This window comes from Castor canadensis, chromosome 3, assembly GCF_047511655.1.
Source record: "Castor canadensis chromosome 3, mCasCan1.hap1v2, whole genome shotgun sequence".
NCBI classification, from domain to species: Eukaryota; Metazoa; Chordata; class Mammalia; order Rodentia; family Castoridae; genus Castor; species Castor canadensis.
The window spans coordinates 179,200,658-179,226,240 of NC_133388.1; the positions used below are offsets into that span (position 1 = coordinate 179,200,658).

The 25,583-nt window shown below is 38.0% G+C and overlaps 1 protein-coding gene across 2 annotated transcripts in view; it reads right to left on the reverse strand.

Moving 5' to 3' along the window:
* The window catches only part of Sntb1 (syntrophin beta 1), a 222,909-nt gene that overhangs the window by 102,882 nt on the left and 94,444 nt on the right, over positions 1 to 25,583 (reverse strand). For both annotated transcript variants that reach the window (XM_020169574.2, XM_074069136.1), the window contains exon 2: positions 22,368 to 22,584. In XM_020169574.2, the coding sequence (XP_020025163.2) occupies positions 22,368 to 22,584 (217 nt within the window). The remainder of the gene's footprint in view (positions 1 to 22,367; positions 22,585 to 25,583) is intronic.

Consider the following 25,583-nt stretch of genomic DNA (forward strand, 5'->3'; position numbering starts at 1 on the left):
AAAGGCATGAAAGATGGTTTAGGAAGAGCAAATAGTCCAGTTCATCTGGAAAACTACTTCTACAACTGCACTTAATTTTTACCATCTTATTAAGGGATAACTGATATACTATAACTTGCACATATTTTAAATGTGTAATCTTAGACATATGTATATTCTCTATGACACTTTCTTTCCCCATTTCTCTTACCATGAATTACTTTCTGTTTTCTAGAATTTTAATAAATGGAATCATACACCCTTAATTCCTTTTATCTGGCTTCTGTCACATTGCGTAATTATTTTGAGAGTCATCCATATTGTTGCAGGTATTAATGGCTCATTCCCTTTGATTACTGACCAGTGGAGACACTACTGTTTACCTATTTACCTTTTGATGAAAACGTGAGTTGTTTTAATCTTTGATTATTTAAAATGTTGCTTTGAACATTCTGTGTTTTTGTTTAGATGCATGCCTTCAATTCTCTTGGGTAAACAGTCAGGATAGAATGCTGGTTCATTCAGTAGGTATGTATTTAACATTTAAAGGAATTGCCAAACTTTATCAAAGTGTTTGCACCATTTTTTATTTTCAAACAGAAGTGTAGGAAAGCTCAAGCTCTTGCAAATCTTTGCCAACAAAGTCTTTTTAATTTAAGTTAGGTTATTTGTGGGTATTTGGTATGTCATTGTATCTAATTTGCATGTCTGTAGTGACTAATGATATAAAATATCTTTGCATGTGCTTACTCGTTGGGCTCCTATCTTCTATGATGAAGTGTCTGCATAAATTTCCCCCTTTTGAAAAAAACATGCCATCTATCAGATAAATAAATATTGTTTGCAAATATTGTCTCCCAATCCATGTTTTAATTCTCTTAAGAATAAAATTTTATATTTTAATGAAATCTAATTTATAATTCTTTTCATTGGGATTGCACTCTTGATGCCACACTCAAACTCACAAGTTTTTTTCTATTTTCTCCTAGAGGTTTTATAGTTTAAGGTTTTACATTTAGGCTGATGAAATATTTGAAGTAAATTTTGTACATGGTGCAAAAAATGACTGACGTCACTTACTTGCATTTGAATACTTCCTTCCTTCTTTCCTTCCCTCCTTCCTCTCCTCCTCCTCCTTCTCCTTTTCTTTCTTTGTCTTTCTCTTTCTCTCTCTCTCAGTACAGGGGATTGAGCGCAGGGCCTCCTTCCCATTTGGTACAACAAAAGACTTTCTTTTCTCCATTAAATTTCCTTTGCACGTCTGTCAAAAATCAGTTGCCCACATATGTCTGGATTACAATTATGTTCCATCAATCAATTTGTCTATTTTGACGACAATACTCCACTGTTTTGATTGCTCTAACTTTATAAAAGGTCTGGAATGAGGTGGTAATAGTCCTCAGATCCAGATCAACGAGGAAAGAATAACCATGCTTCACAACACAGTCATTCCTTTCTGTATATACCTGCTTTTATTTGATATCATTTTCTTCCTGCCTGAAATCTTCCTTTAACATCTCGGTTGCAGGTCTGCAAGTGATAAGTTTTTTGAGCATTTTTAAGTCTGAATAAGTTTATTATCTCACACTTTGAAGGTTTTGAGGGGATGGGAGACATATAGAATTCTAACTGGATACTTTTTTGTATATTTGAAAGATGTTGCTCAAATATCCCTCATTTGCATTGCTTATAATGGGAAATCATCTGCCATTCTATTCTTCTGTATATAATGTATTTTTTCCCCCTTTGGTAGCTTTTGAAGAGTTCTTTTTTATCACTGTTGTTCAACATTGTGATTATAACGTACTTTGGTGTCATTTGGTTCATATTTCTGTATATAGGGTTTATTGGGCTTCTGTGGACCTATGAATTGACAGTTTTTATAAAATTTGCACAGTTTTCAGCCATTATTTCTTGAAATGTTTTTCTGTGCCCCCTTTGAAGACTCTAGCCATAAGTATATTAGCTGCCCAAATCTCTCCTTCCTCTCTTTCATTGTGGATAGCTCTTTATTATTAGGTCTCATCTGCCATTCATCCAATCTTCATCTGAATTTTTTTATTCTCATGTATTCTTCATCTCCAGAATTTTGTTTTGAATCTTTTTATTTTGAACAGATGGGGTACATACTAATTGCTTTAACATCTATTTTGGACAATTCTAACATCCATATCAGTTTTGGGTCAGTTTCAATGATGGGTTTTCCTCTATACCATGAATCATATTTTCCTACTTTTTTTTTGCATGCCTGATAAGTTTTTATAGAATTTTAATTTATTGAGTGTTAGATATTTTTATATGCCTAAAATATTCTTCAGTTTTTTTTTTTTTCCTTGTCTAGGACACAGTTATTTGGGAATCATTTGATCTTTGCAGGTGCTGCTTTTATGGCTTGTATGTGGGACCAGGGTGGAGCTCCCCCTGTGGTAAGGGGTAACACTGTCTTTTTGCTGAACTGAGGCCTTCATGTGTACTGTAGCCAATGTTCCACGAATCATGACATTTGTCAGGATCGGCATTACTCTTGATCTTTTGTGGGTGCCTATCACTGTCACCTCTCATCCTTTGGGACTGGTATCAGCAAAACTCCACAGGACCCTCTTCAAACCTCCAGAATTCTCTATGTGCAATTCTCTTCTTCTGTTATCTGCCTTGAGAACTCAGCTATTTTGTCAGACTCTCAGCTCTGTCTTTCCAACCCAAGGAGTCTTCTGGGCTTTACTGGGGTTCCTGCTCTCTGAGCCATGGCCCATAGGCTGGGGCAAACTTAAGGGTCACCTAATTTGTTTCCCATCTCTCAGGTATCATTGAATGATATCCAAGGTTTTGATCACTGTCATATCATATATTTTGCCTATTTTTTGTTTATTTCAGTTAGGAAGGTAAATCTAGTTTCTGTTACTCTACTTTGGTCAGAGTGGAAGTTTCATATCTTGACTTTTAAGGTAAGTCTTTAAGATGTAGTCTTTTCCTTTCAAAGTGGTCATATTATTTGGCATTTTTACCAGCAATAATTGAGAGTTGCTGTTACTCCAAAGCACGGAGAAAAAAGATACCATCTTTCAGCATGACAGTTGTTATTATGGCATATTTTTGTCACCTAAGTTGTATTAATTTCAAGTCAGTTCAAAGGTATTTACTGAGGAGCTATTTTATACCTAACGCTGTGTCTATAAAGATCAATCAACCCCAGACGGTCTCTGTCTTACTGAAATCAGCTTACAAACAAAGATAATTAAAAGGGACCAATTACAGGCTTGCATATCTATGCTTTTAGTATTCCTTCCCTTTTCCTGGTACCTATCAATACCATCACTAATTTCACATCAAGGACAGCTGAAGGAAATACAAAACCAAACCCACATGGTTTTACTAATCATAAGAAACTCTAGCAAAAAACTTGGGGGACAGAGTTGAAATTCTAAGAGGAAATACTTTATCCTGATGAGCTGTTGGTTTCTTCGTTACCTGCTATCACTCTACTCCTAACACCATACTAGAAACTTCAGATAAGAGCAAATGAAGCTTCCAATGACTCCACCCTAGGACCTGAAGGAATGAAGCAGGCTGAGGTAAGGGTATGTGATTGATGATATCATGGCATTGGATACATAGAACCTTCTCTAGTAGTTCCAGTGTTAAGACAAGCATTTCCTAAAACATTTCAAGCAGTTTGTTGACTTTTCGTCAATTGGTGCATCTGACATTCTATCTGCATCTGGGCCAGGGTGGGTGCTCTTCTAAAGGAGAAATCCGTTTTCCCATCTGCACCAAAAGAACTTATTCTGATCATTTGTTAAAACTTTACTTCCATGGCACTGAGTGAATTTAGTTACTTTTCCCTCCACCATCGCCTCCTTAGTAAATTTCTCACACTAGGAAATTGAATGTCCTCTCTAGAAAACAAGAGAGGACATTCAACTAAAGAATGAGAGGTTAGTTTGGTGACAGCTCCATTATCTAGTCAAAATGAAAATGCCTGTCAAACTGTAATGGGATGAATCAGATCAAAATGCAGATTCTGATTTCACAGGCCTGGAGATTCAGAATTTCTTACAAACTCCTTGATGATGTGATGTTGTGGGTTTCCCTGTAGCCCCCTTTAAGCAAGGAGCTAGAAAACACAAGACACCATTCATTTTGCTGCTAAGTCACTTTGAAACCTGGGAACCCTTCTCAATTGGACCTCGGTTTTCTCCAGTATAAAATATTCTCTAAGGTTTTGCCTAGCTCCTAAAAATATGTCATGCTTTAAAAAGCAGAGTCTAGCATTCCTGTTGCTTGTGAATTCACCCATTCCGTTGGCAGACATTTAGTAAGCATTTATGTGTCAGGCACTGAGTCAGGTACCAGCTAATTAAATATAGACTAAACCAAACACCTGCACCAAGAAATCAATCCGAGAGAATCAGGTAATAATAATGTGATGTCATGGGTGCTAAAAAGTTGTTTAAGCAATAGTTAAGAGTACATAGATGCCTGAAAATTGAACTCTAGTTTTGAATAGCAGGGAGGCAGGGCAGGAGAAAAGTGACATCCTTTTGGATCTGTAGAATGCATGAGTACCACTGGAAGGGCTTAACAGAACACAGATTACTGGGTTCCACTCCAAGGCCTCCCACTGAAACCTACATTTTAACAAATTTTCGGTGATGCTAATGTTTTGGACACTGGTCTGGGACCACCATTTGAGAACCACATTCAGGCATTGTTCTAAGCTTTTGTGCATAAACATGAACGAAAGGTACAGTTATACTTTGAGTCGGATAAGTAGGAGTGATAGTCTGGTGAAAGAAATAGGCTTTCTTTCCCTCACCCCACACAGTGGGATAAGGGTAACTTTGGAAAGGATTGAAGACAGAGTGTGTGATATCATGGGTCTGTGCCATATGGGCTTCTGTGTCAGAAAGGACTGGATCTAAACACACTTACTGCTTTGGTCTTAGTACAGCAAGTGCTAGAAACATGATAATCAGGCTTCTCCAGAATGATAACAGCAATTATTCTGTTTTGAGGGCAGCAAGCAGAAGAGCTTCCCAGAGCCAGTGGTATCTGAGTGAGGACTGAAGGATGACTGGGGCTTGTGAAGTAGATCTGTTAGGAACTGATGGACAGATGGTTCGAAGAAGAGGTCATCAGAGTGTCAAATAACAAGACTGATCTATTCCATAAGTACTTTCTAGTAAGTGTGTATTTTGTTATAGCTTTGTAAATATAAGCAAGTAAAAAAGTTCCCTGGTTGAATCTGTTTCTTCAAAAGAATCTGTGGAGGATTCTTCTTTGAAGTCAAAAGGTCGTCAGGTTTCAATGGAAAGTTCACACAGGACATGGACTCAGGTTCTGAGTTCAAGTATCAGATCAGTATACTAACAGTGCTGCAGCATTCAGAGATCATGGACACAATATTCTTTTCACTTTGAGCAACTCTAAAAGGTAGGTTCCACTATTATTATTATTACTATTCTACAGATTAAAGACTGAAGCATGGGGGGATTTATTAACTGGTTAAAGTCAGTTAATAAACTTAAATTAACATTTAAATATAAAAAACCAGTAGTTGTGTTTGCTTTTGGGGAGGAGAACCAAGTATTTTAGGAACAGTACTTAAAGATAGACTTATTTTTCACTGCAGGCTCTTTATATCTTTTGAATATTAAACCATGTACATGTATTACCTATTGAAAAATAAATGAGTAAATCATTAAATATTTTAAAGTGATATCCTATAGCAACATGTAAGTTATTTGGACTGGAGCCATCAGTCAGAAGTATATTGGTTTCTCACACTCCACCAAAGAAATGAATTGTATTAAAGCCATTAAACATTAAGATCTCATTTAGAAGAGTGACTTTCAGGGTAGTGTGGGGGTCAAGATAATCTAAGCTACTGATTAGAAAGTCTTATCCAAAAGAATGGAAGTTCTACATGATGACAGCTCCTATAAGACAGCTGGGCAAACTGGTGCAGCACAAACTCTGTTAAATTCCCAAAACTGCCCATAGCAAGAGCCCTCTAGCCGCATTACAACTGGTCACCTTCAGAACTTCCTAGAATGGAATGAACACTGCTCTCTATAGACCAACTCCATACCATCTTCTCCTCATCATCAGTTCCTCTGGCCTAGAATTTAAGGCTCTTCAGGACAAACACTTCCAAACTGAAGAGCTACAAATGCAATTTTAAACCCTGCCACATGGAAGTAGGGAGGCTACTCATGACAATCTTAAAGCTATCCAACTCTCTCAAAGAGGTCAACAAGGTCACAGTTCCAGTTCCCTTGTAAAATAAAATTAAATACTTTGCCCTGTGGTCATAGTTGGAGGATATTTTTTCTCATAAATGGTGTCTCATAGTTTTTGCGAATTAATATGCTGGACTGAGGCAATCATTGTAAAGAAGAATTTTTCCATCTGGGGACTAGGACTATCTTGGGGAACTTCCAAGGCACTGCAAAGATCACAACTGAAGAAATTCCCAACGTCTGTCTGGACCTGCCCATGCTAACATTCAGACCAGAGGGATGCTGGGTGGAAGGTTGAGAAGCTCATTTCTGTCTCCTGGGTCTTCTTTGTGTTCTCTTTCTTTTTGCCACTCATCAGTCCATTTATCCAATGAATATTCATTGTTTACTCTATAGCATCAAACAAAGCTGCCATACCTAAGGAATTAGTGAGAGAGACAGATGTCAATCAAATAAAGTCACAAAGGTAAACTTATCACCTCATAACAGCTATGAAGTGGTGCTACATGGACCCTAGGTGTGGAAGCTTATACCACATGGTTGCTGAAGCAACCTGGGTTTCTTGCTGTTGAAGGGATGGGGAGGGAGAAGAATACATGGATATCATCAATGAGGAATGCTTTTTCTTACATTCTTATACTTTCATAGCTTATGAAGTACTCTAACACCCATTTTCTCATTCAATTCTCACATCAGTACTGCAATTACAAGGTTTAAGAAAAAAGAAGTTTGAAAGTTATTGTAGTGGAAGCCAATTCAGATGAAAATATGAGAGAAAGGGTAAAGGTGTAAGAACAAATGAGAGAACAAAGTATTTTCAAGTCTCTCTTCTTTATTAACAATTGCTGCTCTTATCTTCAAATGCAAATAATTATAAATTAGGTAGGCAGAAGAAATGACACAAACACGTAACATTTTAACTGCAGCAGAATTTGGTTATACTGTAGTCACACCTGGTTTTTCTAGGTGAACAAATGCATGGGTTTGTTTTAAACAAAGGTGTCCTCAAGACCAAGAGGGGAAGAGTCTGAGTTGCAAATAATAAAGATATTTAAAAGCATCAGCTATAATTGCAATAACAAGGGATACTTTTCACATGCTCTTAGTGTGAAAAGACCAGTGGTCCTTCATCTAGTAACTTTGGGCAGTGGTCTTTTACTTGGATGACTCTAAATAAGAAGGAAGAAGTATATAAAGTAAGAAAATGATATAAAGTGAGGAAAAGAAAGAAAAAATCATTTACTGAAGATTCTTAGCTTCATGGGAATTACTGGTGTCTCAGTAAAAATCAGGTTGACTGAACTCTTACTACATCTACATGATGACTATGCTAGTCATAATAGGGTGGATTTATGTTTTGGTATCAAATTATCCTGAGTTCTCAGTCACCTAGCATAATTAAAGTTTAAGAAAAATGGCATGCTATGTGTCCAAAAATGGTCCGAGGTAGTTGGGATAGGGAATCTGCTCTTGGATCATTTGAGAAGTCAGGCTAAAGGAAGTTCCATCATTTTGACATTGTACCTCCAGGAATGCACATATACATCACTGTCTCAGCCCAAAGGGGCAAACATCACTTCTACTCATGCTTCATTATGCAGAATTAGTCACAAGACCCAGAATAACCGTAAGAAGGCCTGGAAATGCAGGAGAAAAGATGGACTATTAATCTATTTCCAGAATGCTGCAAAACTGGTCTCATAGGGGAAGAATATCTTTGCCACAATTCCCCCAAACCATAAACAAGGCACAGAGTTTCCTTTAAACTCTTACTTTGATTGTTTAGAAGAGAAGGGAAGAGAATTCACATTTCCTGAACCTCCATCATGTAGCCAACACTGTGAGATAGATACTGTGAAAGGGTTTATTCAAGTACCTTACATCTTCTTTATCATCCACTTTACTGTATTGCAGATGATAGGATGCTTCAAAAAGTCTATCTTTACAGACTCCCTTGCAGCTAGGCTGCAGGAGGCATTTTATGCTCTGCCAGGCATATTTCTGTGCATTCCCATGAGCTATGGAAAGTAGAAGTAAAGGAAAGGTCTTACTTTGCTAGAAAGGAAAGCCATGAATCTGAACAGGAATGGCAGTGGCAGCTGATTTGGAATCCCAATGTCCAGTCACCATTTTTCTGTATGTCAAGAAGCAGCTGGAGAGTACCAATTCTCTCTTCCCATTTTCTGGACTCCAGGAACATTGTTCTCATGTTGTATAGTTTTGGTAGTTCCAATAGCAACCTCTTGGTTCTCCACCTTCCTGATCATACCTGTCTTACAGCTTTCTGAGCATCACTAATGGTAACCCAGTCCAAAGTGTTTTCCCTGAGCTCTTCTGATTGTTTCTAGGCAACTAATTCCTTATATTAAATCTCTTTCTGCTTAAATTACATAGACTTGATTCTACTTCTTTCACTTTAAGCTGGCTGACAACTTTACTAAATACTGATCTATATATAAGTTGTAACACATTTCTGAGAACTCTTGTTAAAATAAGTGAACTTGTACCTTTGGAGAGTCTAGGTTTGAACTAAAATCTGTATAAGCATGTTTGTTTCAAATTCTATGCTTTAGCTTTCAACTTCATATAAATTAGTCCTCTAAAAAATTCAACTTCCTTAAAATTCAGAATAAAATTCAGATTCCTGAAAGGTAAATCTTTTCATTCAGAGGCTTTATATACAACCTGGTAAAACCCATCTTACATACGCACTTTGAGAGGCTCTTAAACAGAGTAACAATTCTGAACAGTAGGCCTTACTATGACCAATTTATCTGTGGATTAACTGGTGATCAGAGAGATAAAATAGAGTGTTCAAAATTGCAAAGAGCTAAGATTCAAACCTATGTACTTTTATTTTCAAAATCACATTCTCTTTCTTCTACAACATATAGACTTCTAAGAGAGCAAAAATTCTCAACTGCTATGAACACTGACTTTTAATGGAGTTTCATGGTTCCTTTAGCTCAGTGCTGGGACGTACCAGTTAGTTATTTTTTCTTCTACAAACACAAAACACTATAAGTATCTGATACAAAATAATGTTCTTGTCACCCTATGAAGAATTTAGAAAGAAAAGGTGGACAGACCACAACAGAAACATCTGAAGAACTAGAAGAAAATGACTAAAATACATGTTCTGTGTTGCTGGTTACACACGAACAACAATGTTATTACTTTGTACCCAGGCACAATGATATAGATGTGGGGAACCTGGACACCTGACACAAATAGAAACCAACAGGATCCTGGGATTACTATGGCATCAGCAGGAATATTTGGGTTCAAATTTCCACTCTGGCTCATGCTCCCTGCTTTCTATATCATTCTCTCTTTCATCTCTGACAGCAGGCTGGAGAATTGTGCCATCAAAACTTATTGGAGTATTTCTATAAAACCATATGTGGCCTTGGTAAGATTCCACACCTTTTTAGTAATTCAAAGCCTGTCTCTGTGTTTCCAGGAGCAATTAATTTAAAGATGCAATTTGTAAATTGACCCAGTTCCTCAAACTGTCAGCTACTATAGATACAGGATCAGTCAGAAACTTTAAAAATCATGGTGTGGTTTTCATTTACTGCAACAGCTGTGTTATCATCTTCAACTCAGTATTTCACCCAGGCTTTCCCAGCACTTGCTAAAACTATCTTAAAATTCTTAACATATCTTCAAGACATTGGAACAATCTTTTTATACTCTTTGTAGGTGTGGATGTTTTTTAACAAAAAGGGAAGCTGGAAGAGATGTTTTTGTTAAGGGTTTATTATGTCCCAGATTATAGGGAAATATCAATTTTTTAATTCTAGAAGAAGTACATACATACAGATACTATCACTCTTATTTCATATATTTAAAAAAATCACACAAATTAATTCTCCAAAGTCACCCAGATAATAGGTAGAAATGCTAGTAATCAAACCAGGCTGGCCGGGTCTGCAAGTTGATCATCTTTACATGACTGCACAATGAATGTAATTCAAAATATTGCCACAGAGCTTGAAGGAACAGTTCCATGAATTTTAACTTCTGGATCTGGTGTTTTGTTTCCAGGTAACACAAGGAAACATTTTCCAATTGTCTGAATGTTTAATAATGCCGGCAAGGAAAACGAATTGCACTACTTGGTATTTACGGTGTGTTTCATAACAGAGACAGTGGAGAGGGCTTTATTCTAGGTGGAAAAAAAGCCATGCCACATTGTAAATGAAAGTGTGCGCATAAAAGGGTGAATGATTTGGCATTTTAGATGAAAGCAAATTAATGTTATAAAGATTTTGCAGCCTAGAGTTTTGGTTTCCACTGATGAATGGTTACTGCTCAAATGTACCTGCTTCCCCTCTTTTCATCTCCCTCTGTCTATGCAATGCCTTTTTATGGGTATTTCATTGTCAAAACCAGGTTGGTATGGTGACAGCATATTCTTACCTGTGCCTTCCCCAGCCTATTGCTTTGTGGAAGAAGAGGTTCCCTCTTGACCTCTCCCACTTTTCTAAGAGTTTAAAACTCTCTACTCCCAGCCCATTCCAGAGCTAAATTGCCCCGAACACACCTGGCTACATTGTCCCCGCACCACCCCAAGTTTCTGGCTTGACTAAAATAAACTCTGTGTTATCTTCTCAGCCTCTTGACTGTCACCTTGCTATAGAGCTTACATCAAATAGGTTAAAAGAAATCTTTATTGGAATGCTAGGTGGGGAACAACACTCTTTTATTAAACAGGAACCTATGCATATTGATTTGGGATTGTCCAAGATGTTTTTTTCTTCTTTTTTTTTTCAACAAGGTCCAGAAATAAAGTGTTCGAGCTAAACACTTTTTCTTGTAACTAGTTATCACTTGTATTTTACACATCAGACCTATTTTTTTTCAAAGAGGCAGAATGTAAATATGCTTTTGTGATTTTTATCTATTTTGGCCTGCAAATTCATTCCCTGCCTTTCCTTGCCTTGTGCAATGCTCTAAGATATCAAATTCTATCAACTAAAAGTCATCACTCAGGCTCCCTAGCCTCTGGCTTCCATTTGTGTACAGCTAATTGGAAGCATCAATAGGAGATTCCAGGTGCTGGAATGTTGAGAAACACTGAAATAATGCAAATGCTGGAATGACGAGAAAATAACACGCATACATGCCCAAGTCCAGTGACATTCCTGCTAATGCCCAGCATTTCCCTCCATCCTCCTTCCCAAGCATCTTACCTAATGCCCATCCCCCTCCAAACTCCCTTTTCCTGCCACAGGATGTTTAAAATCCACAGCCTGAGGATTACTCTGATGGGTGAGAGTCCAGGTCCCTCTCAGGTGTCTTCTCCCTAATAAAGATCTACTGCTTATGATGGTCACAGATTCGTTCTCAGTATGTCTTTCTTTCTAGTTTATTCACTTTCCTTTCACCAGGCTGAGGGAAAGAAAGTTGGCCCATTGGCCTTACCGCAGCTGGGTCCATGACCCTCTCCCATGCCAAAGGGTGGAACAGCCTCCTGCTGTTGTGAAGTCCTGGGTCCTTCCTACCTCTTGTCGGTTCTTTTTACACAATCTACTCCTCTGCAAAAAGTCCCTACATTAAATGGTGTCTAGTTAGTACTTCAAGGATGAATGACACTGTGTCTTGCCAGAACTGAGGCTGATATTGTCATAACACCCTTACGTATTTAGTGAGTGATTTCTATGTGCTATTCTAAGAATTGTGGCAAACACAAAAGAAAAACAAGACATAGCATAGAGCTAGGAAGACAGAAACTGTCTAAAAGTTGAAATTTAAGGGACAGAAAGTGCTGGGCATGGTGGCACATGCCTTATAATCCCAGCACTTGGACACTGAGACAGGAGAATTTCAATTTTGAGGTCAATCTTGGCAACATGACAAAACAAAACAAAACAAAAACATCACAGTCAGATTTAATGGATCAAACCCATCAAAATTCCTATCCTAGTATTACTTAGGAAGAAAGGGCGTGTCTGTCAATAGACACATGCCTTGCATGTTCAAAAGGTATAGTTCTAAATATATCTGCAGTGCTCCAGAACCCAAACCCTTTCTCCATTGAGGAAAACAAAATGCCACATGTGTCTAAAGAAGGAAAGAAGGGAGGCCAAGGTTCTCTATGGCAACCCCCCCCACCCCCCGCCCCGCAACCAACACCTTGCATTATAGAATTGCCAGTATAGATGACACCCACTTGAATGGAGGATGCCTGCATGATAGCATTGGGGTTATTTTCAGTGGCTTCATTATCTCAGCTGGAAAATCCTGGGGCAGCTATTTGCAAACCAAATGGAGTTCAATTATAATGTATCAAGAGCAAAGAATTAAGACCTGTATTTTGAGAGTCAACATTAGCAAAAATGTTTCAGCCTTGAGATGGTCAAGTTCAACTTCTTCAAGTGCTTTTTCAAGAGGGGAAGTGAAATTTTCCTGGAATTGTGCTAAAGGGCACAGGAATGGACTAAAATGAACTCAAATGGAGCTGCATATTGATGAAATCATGGAATCGTGCTTGGCGAGGCTTCTCAACTCCTTCTTAAGGCGAACCAGAGATAGTTTTTAACTAGCTCACTGTTGCTACAGAAACCTTACTAATTCATATCCCACTGATTAAAAATGTATGATAATTAGTGTGAATCCTGAAGTTTATTTATGAAGGAAATAGATTTTCTTAAAAATAACAAGGCTATGAAAATATTTTTAAGCTCATTAAAATGAACCTTTTGAGCACTCTGTTGTATATAAAGATGCAAATTATGTAAGGGTTCTTACTGAGCAAAACAGTGAGGTTTAGCCATTCATGCGACTCTCCTCTGCCTTATAAGTAAAAGGACAGTAAAATAGGTTTAAACCCACAAAAGAATAGGAAAGTCAATTGCTCAATATATATTGGAAGGACAGACATCAATGAAGCCAGGTAACTGAATCTGCAGAGTGAAGAAAGAGTAGAGGGCATTAAAACCTAACAGCGCATAGAAAGGATTTCAGTGCAGTGTGAGCCCCTTGCCTGTGTACAGCAGGCAGGGGCTCAGAACCTGGAGAGAGAGTTAGGGTTGAAATAAGGATTCTGTACAAATTTCACATGCCAAGCGTCCAAACTTCTGGAAAGCTCACAGCCAAGTGTTTACCCACTCTCCAACCTCTATCCACACCCAAGGAAGGAGAGTGAATGATTCTTTCCTAAGTAAATGAATAGACCCAGGGAAAACACTGACATTTGCACTGATATTTCACATGGGTCTCTTAATAAAAGAGGCTTTCCAAGCAATAACTCTACAGAAATTCTTATCAATTGAACCCCCCCACACACAAAGTCTAAATAATGAACAAACTATAAAGAATCATGAGATATTTGAGGAATACTTCTAGCAGGGAAGATGAAGATTCAAACAAGGAACCAATTAATAAACAAAAAAAGGTAACTACAGAAACTAAGAATACAAATAAAAACTAACAAAACTAATTAATAGTCCCTAAAAATTAACAGAAAATGTGGCATCCAAAAGGCAAGAACAAAATTCTATGGAAAGTGAACATTCAGACAACAAAAAACTAAAATATTATAGCTGGAATGTAACCAAAATATATTCATGAGAGGGGTCAAAAATAAAGTAAAAAAAGTTACAGAAATAAAAGAGAAAGAAACAGACTGAGAAAACCAATCCAGAAGGCCCAACGTCCCTCTAACAGGAGAGGTAGAAAGAGCTGAGTGAGAAAACAAAGAGGACACTATCAAATTAATAATGTCAGTAAATGTCCCAGATCGCAGATGTGATACTCTAGATTGGCCTACAAATAAGGAGCAAAATACATGATAAGCACCCATTGCTTTAAAAAAAATCATTATTTTTATTTTTTTGGTGGTACTGAGGATTGAATTCAGGGCCTCATGCTTGATAGGCAGGAGCTCTACCACTTCAGCCATATGCCCAGTCTAAGAAAATCTTTTGGCTTCATTTGAATTTTAAAACTACCTGCCTTTCTCATTTTGATAACATTTAAATTGTCAAGAAAAGAAAAAAAGAGCTTTAAAAAAGGAGTGTCTGACCTATTTTGTTTGTCTGTTATCTTGTAGCCAGACTATGCCTCTTTACTTTCTCTTACTCACTATGAGAAATTCATATGCTGAACTCCTTAGGACTGGCTTCCTAGTTCATCTTTTCTCCTCCCTCCCTCTGTCCCTCCTCTGCCTCCCCTCCCTCCCTTCTCTCTCTTTTTCCTTTTCTTTCTCTCCTTTCTTCTTTTCTTTCTTTTTTGTGGCAGTGGTAAGGTTTGAACTGAAGTCCTTGCACTTGCTAGGCAGGTACTCTACCATTTGAGCCATGCCCCCATTTCTTTACACTTTAGTTATTTTTCAAATATGGTGTCATGTTTTTGCCCAGGCTGTGATCCTCTTATTTAAACTTCCCATGTAGCTGGGATCACAGGTATGCCACCACGCCTGGTTTTTTATTGGTCAAGGTGAGGTCTTACTAACTTTTTGCCTGGGCTGGACTTGGATTGTGATCCTCCTGATTATAACCTCCCTAGTAGCTGGGATTATAGGTGTATCGCTCTGTGCCCAGCCCCTATTTCAAATTATTGAGAAATGCAACTTAACTGCCCTGAAATTCTTTCTCATCACTTTTGAATCTGTTGCTGAAAAATTACTACATACTCTACTTCCTGTATTTCTCAAATGTACCACTGTTGAATCAAGCACCACGATCATCTCTCTTTTTATCCACATCCCTTTTCTTCATTAAAAATATTTCACTTGGATTGGCTACATGATTATAGGCAGACAGCTGACAGAAATAGATAGATGAATAAGCATAACCAAAATGGTAGTTTTGGTGGCCATGGCAGTCCATAATTTCAAAATTGAGGAAGTCACTCATCCAAAAGATACTAATCATTTTTTTTTTTTTTTGAGATGAGGTTCTTACTATGTTGCTCAGTCTGGTCTTGAACTCCTGACCTCAAGTGATCCTCCTGCCTTAGCCTCCTTGGTAGCTGGGAATGCAGGTGTGTACCTCCACACTTAGCTTGTTTTGAAGTTTTAAATGTGATGGTAAATGTTTAACTTATTTTTTTACTTGTGGTTGAAAAACAGAACACTGACTTATTCATCATCTACATAGTTAGTTACTTACAAACAATTTCATTGCTGTGTTTCAGGAAGTTTCCATTTCCAGCAAAATGATGGTCTCTATGGATTCAAAACCCTCTGCTACTAACACCTAGACCTTCTAGTTAAAGTATATAAGAAAAGATTGCTTCTTTGTGAGTTAATGTAAAGCTGATCTTACAAGGAAGAAATGGGAACTCACAGGTGTCAAAGAAATACTGAATATTTAAGCTGAACATGAGATGTCTCTGGGAAAGTGGGGTAGGTATTGGGTGCGACAGTAGATATCAGGTCAGGAAATAATAAGTAGGTTGAGGACTTAAAATTTGACACACAAATGTTACTTAACTGGGGAGACATGAGTTGGGAAACTGGAACTGAGGTCCCTGCAAAACCCCAGAAATCTCAGCTGACTTAAAAATCTCTGTGAAAGGATGTTTTAGGAAATAATCTCTGCTCAATGGTTTGGAAATATGACTTGGAAAGTTCTCTCTGCTGGACTAGCATGCAGAGAGACTCCCCCCACAAAAAAAAAAAAAAACCAAACAAACAAAACAACCCAACTCTGCTTACTCTTGGACCCAGTAATGAGGATATTTTTATTGAAGTCTACCAATATTTATGCATGGTTATCCTCACAGGAATTAGAGGATGTCAGTATTAAACTGTGTAATCGTCACAATTATACATGGCCAGAATTATTAGCTGTATTTTATAGGTAATGTTTCAGTCTGTTTGGGCTGCTAAAACAAAATACCTTCCACTGGTAATTTATAAACAACAGAAATTTATCACTCACAGTTTTGGATGTCAGGATCAAGGCACCAGCAGATTATATGTTGGGTGGAGGACCTGCACCTCATAGATGGCAACTCTTGTGTGTCCACTAGGGTGGAAGTGACCAAGAGGCTCCACTTAAGCTTCTTTTACAAGGGCACTATTTCTATTCCAGAGGGATGGATTTTACAACCTAATCCCCTTCCAAAGGCCCCACCTCTTAGTACTACTACATTGAAGACTGGGTTTCAGCATCTGACTTTGAGAAGGACACAAACATTCATATCATAGCGGATAAGGAACCTGGAAATCAGAGATTATTTACTTAAAATTAAGGAGAATAAGTGACAGCATTGAGACTTAAACCCATGTTTGAGTTTTATTCACTGATATTAGCATGTAATTCATTTGGGCCTCCATTGTGGTAAACATTTATTCCAGCACTGTTGTGCATTGATTTTACATTTTTGATTTCTAAAATGTAACATCAATCATATTCTCCTTGGTGATAATTGCAGTCACCATTAAAGTACAATCAAGAACGAAGAAAACAGAGCAAGAAAATACATATTTTGTGAACTTCTTAACAGGAAAAGTCTCACCGATTTAGAAGGAGAAAAGACAGGAATAATAAATCTTCATTCTGGAAGGACTTAAGGAAGGAAATTTTCAGTGGTGTTCAGAGTTCAATGAGTAAACTCTGAGTAAGAAGGAGATGGCATAGCATGCTCCCAAACACAGGGAAAGGAAGGAATGAGGTGAAACTACTAAAATGATTACTCTTTTGTTAATAGTCACTAAAGGACTGTGCAATTGAAGTTCTTGGGATTATCTAGAACTCCAAACAATGTGATATAAGAGCAAATTCAGGGAACAGGACAGGAAAGTGATTAAATTTGATAAGGAAAAAACCAACTCTCCTGATCAAGAATAAAGAACTGCGTGAAGAGAAGGAGGCTAATTAGCCAGGAAAGGACAAAGGAGAACCACATGGGAACATCCAGATTATTTATTTATTACCCAAAAAAACAGAAATTTGTATAATGGTCACCTTGGCAAGTCTCTGCCCACAATGGAAGGGAGACTTTCAGCTTCTTTGTCTGAACTACTTCTTAAAATCTATGAAGTATTTAGTCTAAGTCTTCGTATGTTTTCTAAGTCTGAAAGGACTTCTGAAGGCCTATTAGTGGTCTACATGGTCTTGTATTAATTCCACACTCCCCAAATAACTTTTGGGACAATTAAATTTCTCACAAAGCTTGCCTGCATGGAGGCAATGCATTGCTTAGGTAGCCATGAAAATCCACATTGTTTGAGTTACTTGGTGTTCAGCTATTCTTTTTGTATTTACATTTGTCCCCAATATAGCCTGCCCACACAGACATACAGTTACTCCCAGGTGAGCACTCTCTTCTGCTTGACACCTGCACTGATCATCAGAACTGATTCTGGCTATGAGGTTAATGTGAGTCTGCCCCTTAGAGATGGTTCCATTCTCACTGTACCACTAAAGCAAGTTTCAGATCGTCTGTGGCTGAAGTTTAGGCACTGTGCTGTGTGTGAGAACTTTGTGGGAAAGTATCCAGTTGCCCTTACCAGATCACACCTCTCTGAATCAAGAGTATGCTAAGTAGAGCATTTGCATTTAAAGCCAGGACAGTACCTTCCCTTCTGGTGAGCTTTTCATTTGTGAACCATAAGTAAACCAAGACAGGTTGAGTTATTACTCTTCATACTTTAACAGTGAAAGTCCACAGCAGACTTCGTCATGTCACAGTCAGTGCACATGGTTGTGACTGTAGCCTAGTACATCACCCAAGTCGGTGCACTACTCTCAATCTTTGGCTAATGGTTTGTCCTGATTTCATTAAGTTTCCTAGAACTATGTTTTTATTTATTCTCTTACCCTCAAGGCTATTTAGTGGGAGATTTTTCTAAAATAAATAAAAACTTTTTTTTTTTTTTTTTTTGTGGTTCTGGTTTTTGAACCTAGGGCACTTATGAGGCATGTGTTGAGACACACTTCCAGCCTTTTTCTCTCTGGTTATTTTGAAGATGGGTTCTTGTTTTCTCCTCAAGCCAGCCTGGACCCTGATCTCACTGGGATGACAGGCACAAGCCACCACGCTCAGTTTTTTCCATTGAGATGGGATCTGACAAACTTTTCTTTACTATGCTGAGGTTTAAAGTGTGAGGAAGGCAATTGCAGGGAGCACACAAATTGCTTAAGGACAGCTAGAGCATGAAGGATGGGGTGGGGAGGAGCTGGACCCTTAGGGAAGATCCAACACCTAATGGAGATTTTATGCAATGATGAGGAGTTTAAACATTAGTACAGGGGGGACGCAGTCTTTTTAACCAAGTGGGTAAATTTTGAGTGTTTCTCATTCCCTTGACTAATAAGGTATAAAGTAGATAGATGGTAGAGGATGAAGAAGGAGCAAACAAGAAACAAGGCATCCCAGAAAAAAATACTCTGGAGGACTGAGTCTGTGACAAAGATGAGGGGGCAGTGGCTATGAAGGCAGAGCTGAATATGAAAAGCAAGAGGTATGTGGGAGGTAGAATAAAAAGATACATTGTGATCACTGAAATCTTCTTGTGGATTCAACGCCTGCTGAGTGACCTTTTTCATAGAAAGAGTAGCAATCTTGCCTGCTGTTCTATGGCTGTTTCTATTTGAGAAACTGAACATTACAGGTTTTAATGCAAACTATCAGCAGTTGGGTGTCACCCACTGAGGGGATTATCCCCAAGATGCTGTGGCATTTGTCATTAGTTCTCAGGTTTTGATACTCAGGAGACCATTAACTCCTGGTTGACAATTCAGGTGAGCTGTTCTGCCAGATGCAGAAGTTGGAGGCAATGGGAGTAATGATTCAGAAACCAGGCTTGGCGTCAGCAAGGCCTGGGTTAGAAGCCCAGTTCTACTATTTGCTTCATCTCTCAGTTATCAGTTAGTTCAATGTCTATGAGGTAATTAGTGTATCTACTACTTAGGATGGTTATTTGGATTAAATGAGGTTCTTGCTAAAATTCGTGCATATGTTTTGGAATTAAGATTCCACCATGGGTCTACTCTTCCTACTTTCTCTCCATATATAATATATGTACTGTTTTCATTATTATTTTTTAACTTATGACACAAGTTTGGTTTAACTTTCTTTAATCGCCCAAGAGGTATTTTATGAAGAATCTTTAAAAATCCAAGAAGAAAGGCATTCTGTAGTTTTACTTTATCATTTTTTATTCCATTATCATCAAAAGATGTTGTTTGTGTTCCCTCTACCTTATGGAATTTACTGCATTTTTCTTTGTGCCCTAAACTATGGTTACTTTTGTGTATGATCTATGGGGATTTGAAAATGACAATTATTTTCTATTATTGGAGTGGAAAGTTTGTGATGTATTCAGATCTACCTTATTATGTTGTTTAGGTCTCCTTTATCCTTATTTATCTTTTGTCCTTTACTTGCCTTGTTTTGGACTGAGAGTGGTGCCTGCTAAATCATCTGAGAATATTTCTGTGTATTTCTTCTTGAACTTTCTGCAGTTTCTGCATAAAGGTTGCTGTTTTGTTATTTGGGAAACATTCATAACTATTGAATGTTCTTTGCAAATGCTAATCTTCAGCATGAATCAGTCCTTCATTTATTTTATGCTTTTCAACATAAAACTTTATCTTGTCTGTATCAAAATCAAAATTAGTGCATTTTGTTCTTAGTTTGTATTTGACTTGTATGCTTTTGCCAGACCCTATGACCCTCTCTTAAAAATCATAGCGTGTTATGTGTATCTCTTGTATTCAGCAGAGTTGTGTTTTGCCGGTTTTATGACTGGTATGCTATACTCTGCCCAGCATACAATTAGAATTCCATAAAATATTTGTTTCCTTTTTCTTTTCTTATTTTCCTCAACCAAAGGAAAGTCTCGCCTAGGCCCTTAATCTCCCTGTTAGCAGCAGTTTGGGACATGTCTGGACCTGAGGTCTCCTCCTGAGCCATCTGGCTTTGCTGGATCCTCGCTTTCAATTCTGCCCTGCTGGTTCTCACTCCACAGCTGAGCAGGCTTTTCCCTTCCCCTTTCCCACATGAGAGGCCCTGCAGATACTCATCAACAGCGGACTCAAACAGCACCAGTATAAACGTTAAAAAACCCATTCTCTACTGGCTTGACACACTGAATAAAGTTTCCAATATTTGAAATAAGGCCTGATGTTTCTGAAAATATTCTTTAAAATATACTTGACTGATCTGAAAGTAACATTATAGTATATAAATTTACTGATGGAAGGAATCATAGAAACTACTTGAACCTTTTCCCCAAGGTATTATTATTACTTCTAAGGTACTCCAGCAAGTTTTCCAGTCTCTGCATTTTCTAGAAAGGTTTGCCTGATATTGTCATTCATTCTGTAGGCAAGGGTTTGAAGACCAGCCAAGCCATATACTGGCTATGACGCTGGAATTTATGTAAGCACTCAGCCTCAATTATTTTATCTGGAGAATGGGGATGATGGTGGAAACTCAAAGAGGTGTAAAGAGTACTAAGTAGGTTGATAAAGTGACAGGTAATTAACTGAATCCCCAAGTATAGGTAATAGGAATGATGAGGAAAGTTCTTTCCTTTATCAAAGGAGAACTCTGAGGGATTCCTGAGGGTTAAAGCCCTGCATGAGGCAATGTGTACCCAATAATATCACTAGTTCTGCCAATTTTCCCAGAAAAGCAGAAATCTTGTTTATGTGGAATTTCCCAATTATTCCATATGGCAACTAATTCAAATTTCTTTAAAACATCAGCTAAACTATTTAAAAAATTCTGTGTTCTGGGTGCACTTGTATGTAGGCTGCCACTTTGCAGTCTCTAAATGTTTTGGCATAAAGCTTAACACAAAACAAGCACTCAACAGACTAAACTTATCACATCTGAAACCTAGATGTCAGATTCCTGGGAGAAAGGACTTGTTGATAAGGTGTGTAACCAAGACATCAACTGCAGGCTCAGTAGATTAGCAAAAATAAAGTGAGAACAAAACAGAACAGAGTGGGAGTGGATCATGGAAGGACTCTACCTGCTGGTTCTGCCTGCTCTGACCCCTGTCTTGCTACTTGCTGGCTTTCTCATATGACCAGCCAATCTCTTTTCAGATGTAACTGACATAGGAGGTATTGGGGAGCTAGGCAGGGAGATCCTGCAGCTGGTGGGAGCTAGAGGACCCTAGCAGCTTCCTTATACTGAACTTACTGGCATTAGGACAAAAGAAAAAAAAATAAAGACATTGGGCTAAGAGCCAGGGATGCAATTTTCTCCCTGCCCCTAGTTCATTTGGCTTTTCCCCATCAGCAGCTCTCTACCTAGCCAAATATTTCCTATTCGGGTGGGTTGCAGCTGTCTAACACATGATATAAATAAGAACCACTAGAGTTGCTTCTATTCTTAGCATTTTAATATGGATGCAAAGGTCACCAACAGTCTTCATTTGCTAGCTTAGTGAGTCTGCTTCTTTACATCTCTTATTTTCCTCCAAAATGTATACTTTTTGTTCAAAGGAATTAAAATAAGATTTTTGGGTGAAAGGACACCCCAAACATTTACTTCCTTTTGGCTGGACTCCTAATTGTCATGGATTGGGTGATCTATCCATCCTCTGGCATGCAAAGTCATGTGCAGAGTTTGGGAAACTGCACTCCAGGCTTGGACTAAAGCCACCTCCTTTTCTTTCTTAAGTATAGAGAGGTTTAGAGTAGCAAAGAGCTACTCTCATTTAACCCTCCAAGTACATAGTTGAGGTCACTAAGGCCCAGAGAGGCAGACTTGCTTATTACTATCTAACTTGAATTGTATACATCACTGTAGCTCATATCCATGGAATGTTTTCCTGTGCTAAGCACTTCTCATGGATTTCTTCATTTAACCCTCACAGATGACAAAAGTGAAGTACAATAGTTTGAGAAATGTCCAGATTCACAGACTGGCAATGGTAGAGCCAGGACAGACACTCAGGAGAGAACCTGAGTCCAGTTCTTCCACTCTTTCCAGAATCAGTGTACATGTTCCACATGAGGATAAAAGAAAGAAAGAAGAAAGGAAGGAAGATCTGAGTGGAACACACATACTGTGTGTCTCTCTCTCTCTTCCCCCTCCCCCCACCTTTTTTGTTATTCTTTGGGAACCATGGAGTGTTTTCAGATCCCGAGCACAACCTGGCAAAAGTCCCTCTTACTCAGAGGCCAAGTTGCTGCTGAGACACGGAGCAGTTTCCACTCTCCTTACCTGTTCTCAGGGTCAGCCAAGACCATGCTCCGAGTGACATAGCACATTTTGAGGGGGATACTTTTCCGGTCTCTATGGAAGGAGAGGGATTGTGATGACAGAGGTTCTGATGAGCTGCTCCCTAACCGAGGGGATTCAGGCGGAGGTGTCTCCCATCCTATCTCAGATACTGGGGATCCTTTCTTCACATAAGGTGTGGCTTCTCTCATGTACTTCACTACAAGCAAAAAGACAATAAAAAATGCTGTTAAGTACATCAAGGCTGAGTTTCTGGAAAGTCTGACTATGTGTATGAAAACAACTTGCATTGGACGAGTTCGTAAAACAGAACCTCTTAAATTCAGAACAAGATTCAGAATTACTGTTCCTCTCAACATAGAGTTATCGCATTACTAATATTATATGCCAGTGTGGATCTCAGAACTTGCTATCACAGTGCCCTGCAGTTGAGAATGTTTCTAGCTTTTTGCAGCTGTGCTAATGTCTATCTTTTTCTGATTATAAGTCACAGTCTGGGAAAAAGGCTGAAACCAAATGGACAGAGAGTTAGGAAGCACAACTTGGGCTAAAAGTCTTATTATTTAATGTTCATGCAAGTAACCCAGTGAACTCATTCACTGTCCATGCTGCCATTTTTGTTGTTGTAGTTCAGATGCAAGGGTAGGGTTTTCAATTTAATAGTATTAAGAGCATGTATGCAAAGAAATACATGTGAAAATATATATTATAGTGGAAAAATTTTGGAGTAGCACAAACATTGTCAGAAGAGAAAACTAAAAAAAATGATAGTATAAATAAATTGTAAGACATTCCCACAGTCATTGAAAAGTGAGACAGATAAATGTGTTGGTGTGATAAGACACACACAATCTACTATTAGTGGAAACATAAATAGACAACAGTCTCTATACCATAATACCTTTGTGTATAAAACCATAAACACATATGCTTGTGTCCAATTATTTTGACATATAGGCACAAAAAAGCATTGACAATAGTTGCTCTGAGGAATGGAAATAAAGGCCGAGAGGATGAAGAAATCAGCCTTCCCTATACATTTACTACCCTTTTCTGGCATTTTCATTTTTAATAATATGCATATACTACTTTTATAAAATAAAAAAAAAATAACTTAAGACTCAAGCAGAGCACTCTGAAGTTCTGCTCTTTGATATGTTTGCCTTAGTATTAAGAAAGTATTTGCCAGTTCTGAATTTAAACCTTTGGTCCTTTTGAGTTAACAGGGGAACCTGATTCTTGGAACAGGCAGTATAAACTTCTGTATCCTTCTATTTATTACTCACACTCTGGTACCCTGCTGTATGGGGGAATGTAGCTAAACCTCTTAGAGATCTCTTTTATTACAAATGGCCGTGGCTTGGAATGAATGCAAACTAGATCTTTGATGAATCAGTTCACAAACCAGTGCCTTTGCTTTGCAAGATGTAGAGCAAGACTTCAGAGAACAATACGTGGTTTCCACACGCACGAGTTGCAACATCAAGAATGACTGTAGTACGTGCCCTGGTATCTTATCTGCATCCCTTTTACTATATCCCAGTTGCTGTGCATTGACTGAAAACAGCTCTTAGCTGCTCCCCTGCTCCATAGAATTAATTGCTCTTGGCCAAACAGAGGCTGCAGAGCCTAGGAGGCTGCGGAGTTGTTGCCTAACCCCCAAGCAGAATTTCTGCTTCAAGGAAAGTCCACCTATGATAGAACCCAAGATTAATATGCAAACTATGGTACAAATAGAGCTAAATCTCATAGTAGGAATAAAGTATCTTCAAAAAACCAAGGGGGGGAAAATGAATCAAATAGCATAAAGACAGATTAGGTTTACAACACTTAGCAACCAAATCAGATACACTCAGATGTATGTAGTGTGAGTCCCATGAGGATTCAGTCCCAAGTATCAAAAACAGCCATGTTAATAAAAGACAGAGGGGCTGCCCTTTAGCACTAACATATTTTTAAAAAAAGATTTCAGGGTTTTAAAAATATAAGCACCATTAAGAGAACTGCTGGCCTCTATTGCGGCTACAAACCCGTTAGCAGAGTTTTCAGTTACAGGAGAAAGATGACTCACAAGCAGTGTATTTTAAGAAATATTGTTATTTCTGGGGACTGTATTTAAAGAGGAGCATGTATGTACCTAAGAACAAATTCAAAAAATTTGGGGGGACTGACTTAAGTTGTACAAAGCTGAAATCAATAGACTTCTTTTAAAGATACTTCCTTTTTTAATCTTTAAAACTGTCAGTGGGGCTTGGGGTGTAGTTTAAGCAGTAGCGTGCCTGCTAGGTAAGTTTAAAATCCTGACTCAAAGCTCAGTACCATCAAAACAAGTTAGCTGTACGTATTGCAGATTTCTGTTTACTAATACACAGGAAAGTCAAGCATCAGCTGGTATGGTTTGAAGATTTTCCTTTGATTGCATTATTATCCTTCTGGCTGAAGTACAAGGTGAGTGTTTTGGGAGGTAGAATCAGGGATGTTTCTTGGAATAAGGTGGCATTCAAACTTGACTTTAAAGGGTAGCTAGAACTTCAAAAGGTAGGAATAAGAACAACAATCTTTTTATGTAAGGTACTCAGATTAATAATTTTGATTGCAATTTCATAGAAAAGAAAAAAAGAAGAGGGATAAAGAAGGAACACTTGTGATAAACTTAATCTTGTGTCAACCAGTGAATCAGATTCTTCATTTATCTTTACATTCTCATATTTAAGCTTCATAATTCCCACTTCAGAACCCACTTTATATATGATAAGGTCTAGAGAAGAAATACTAATGTATCTTTCATTTATTGTTTATGTGCACATAAGCAATACAAGAATAAAAATATATTGTTATTCTTTTCAGAAATGTTTTGTAGGGCTACTCTAATTCTTCTGAACACTAGCAGCTTTCCATAGGTTGTTCTTGAAGGTTTAATATTATTGTATACATCAGCATACTGATGCATGGAAGTTTGTCTTACATGGAGTCACATGGTTAGTTATGGCGCAGTTGTAGTTGATTAACCAGAGACCTACCTTTCATGAAATCTAGATATTCCACTTAGATGAAGGATGCACAATGATAGGCTCATAGGTTTGAACTTTATATTCTATAGACAGTGGTGATAATAATGTAGTCTATAAGCAAGATAGTAGCAGAATCAATGGTCAGCTTTAGAGAGAACTCCTGGAAAATGAAATTGGATATATCTAA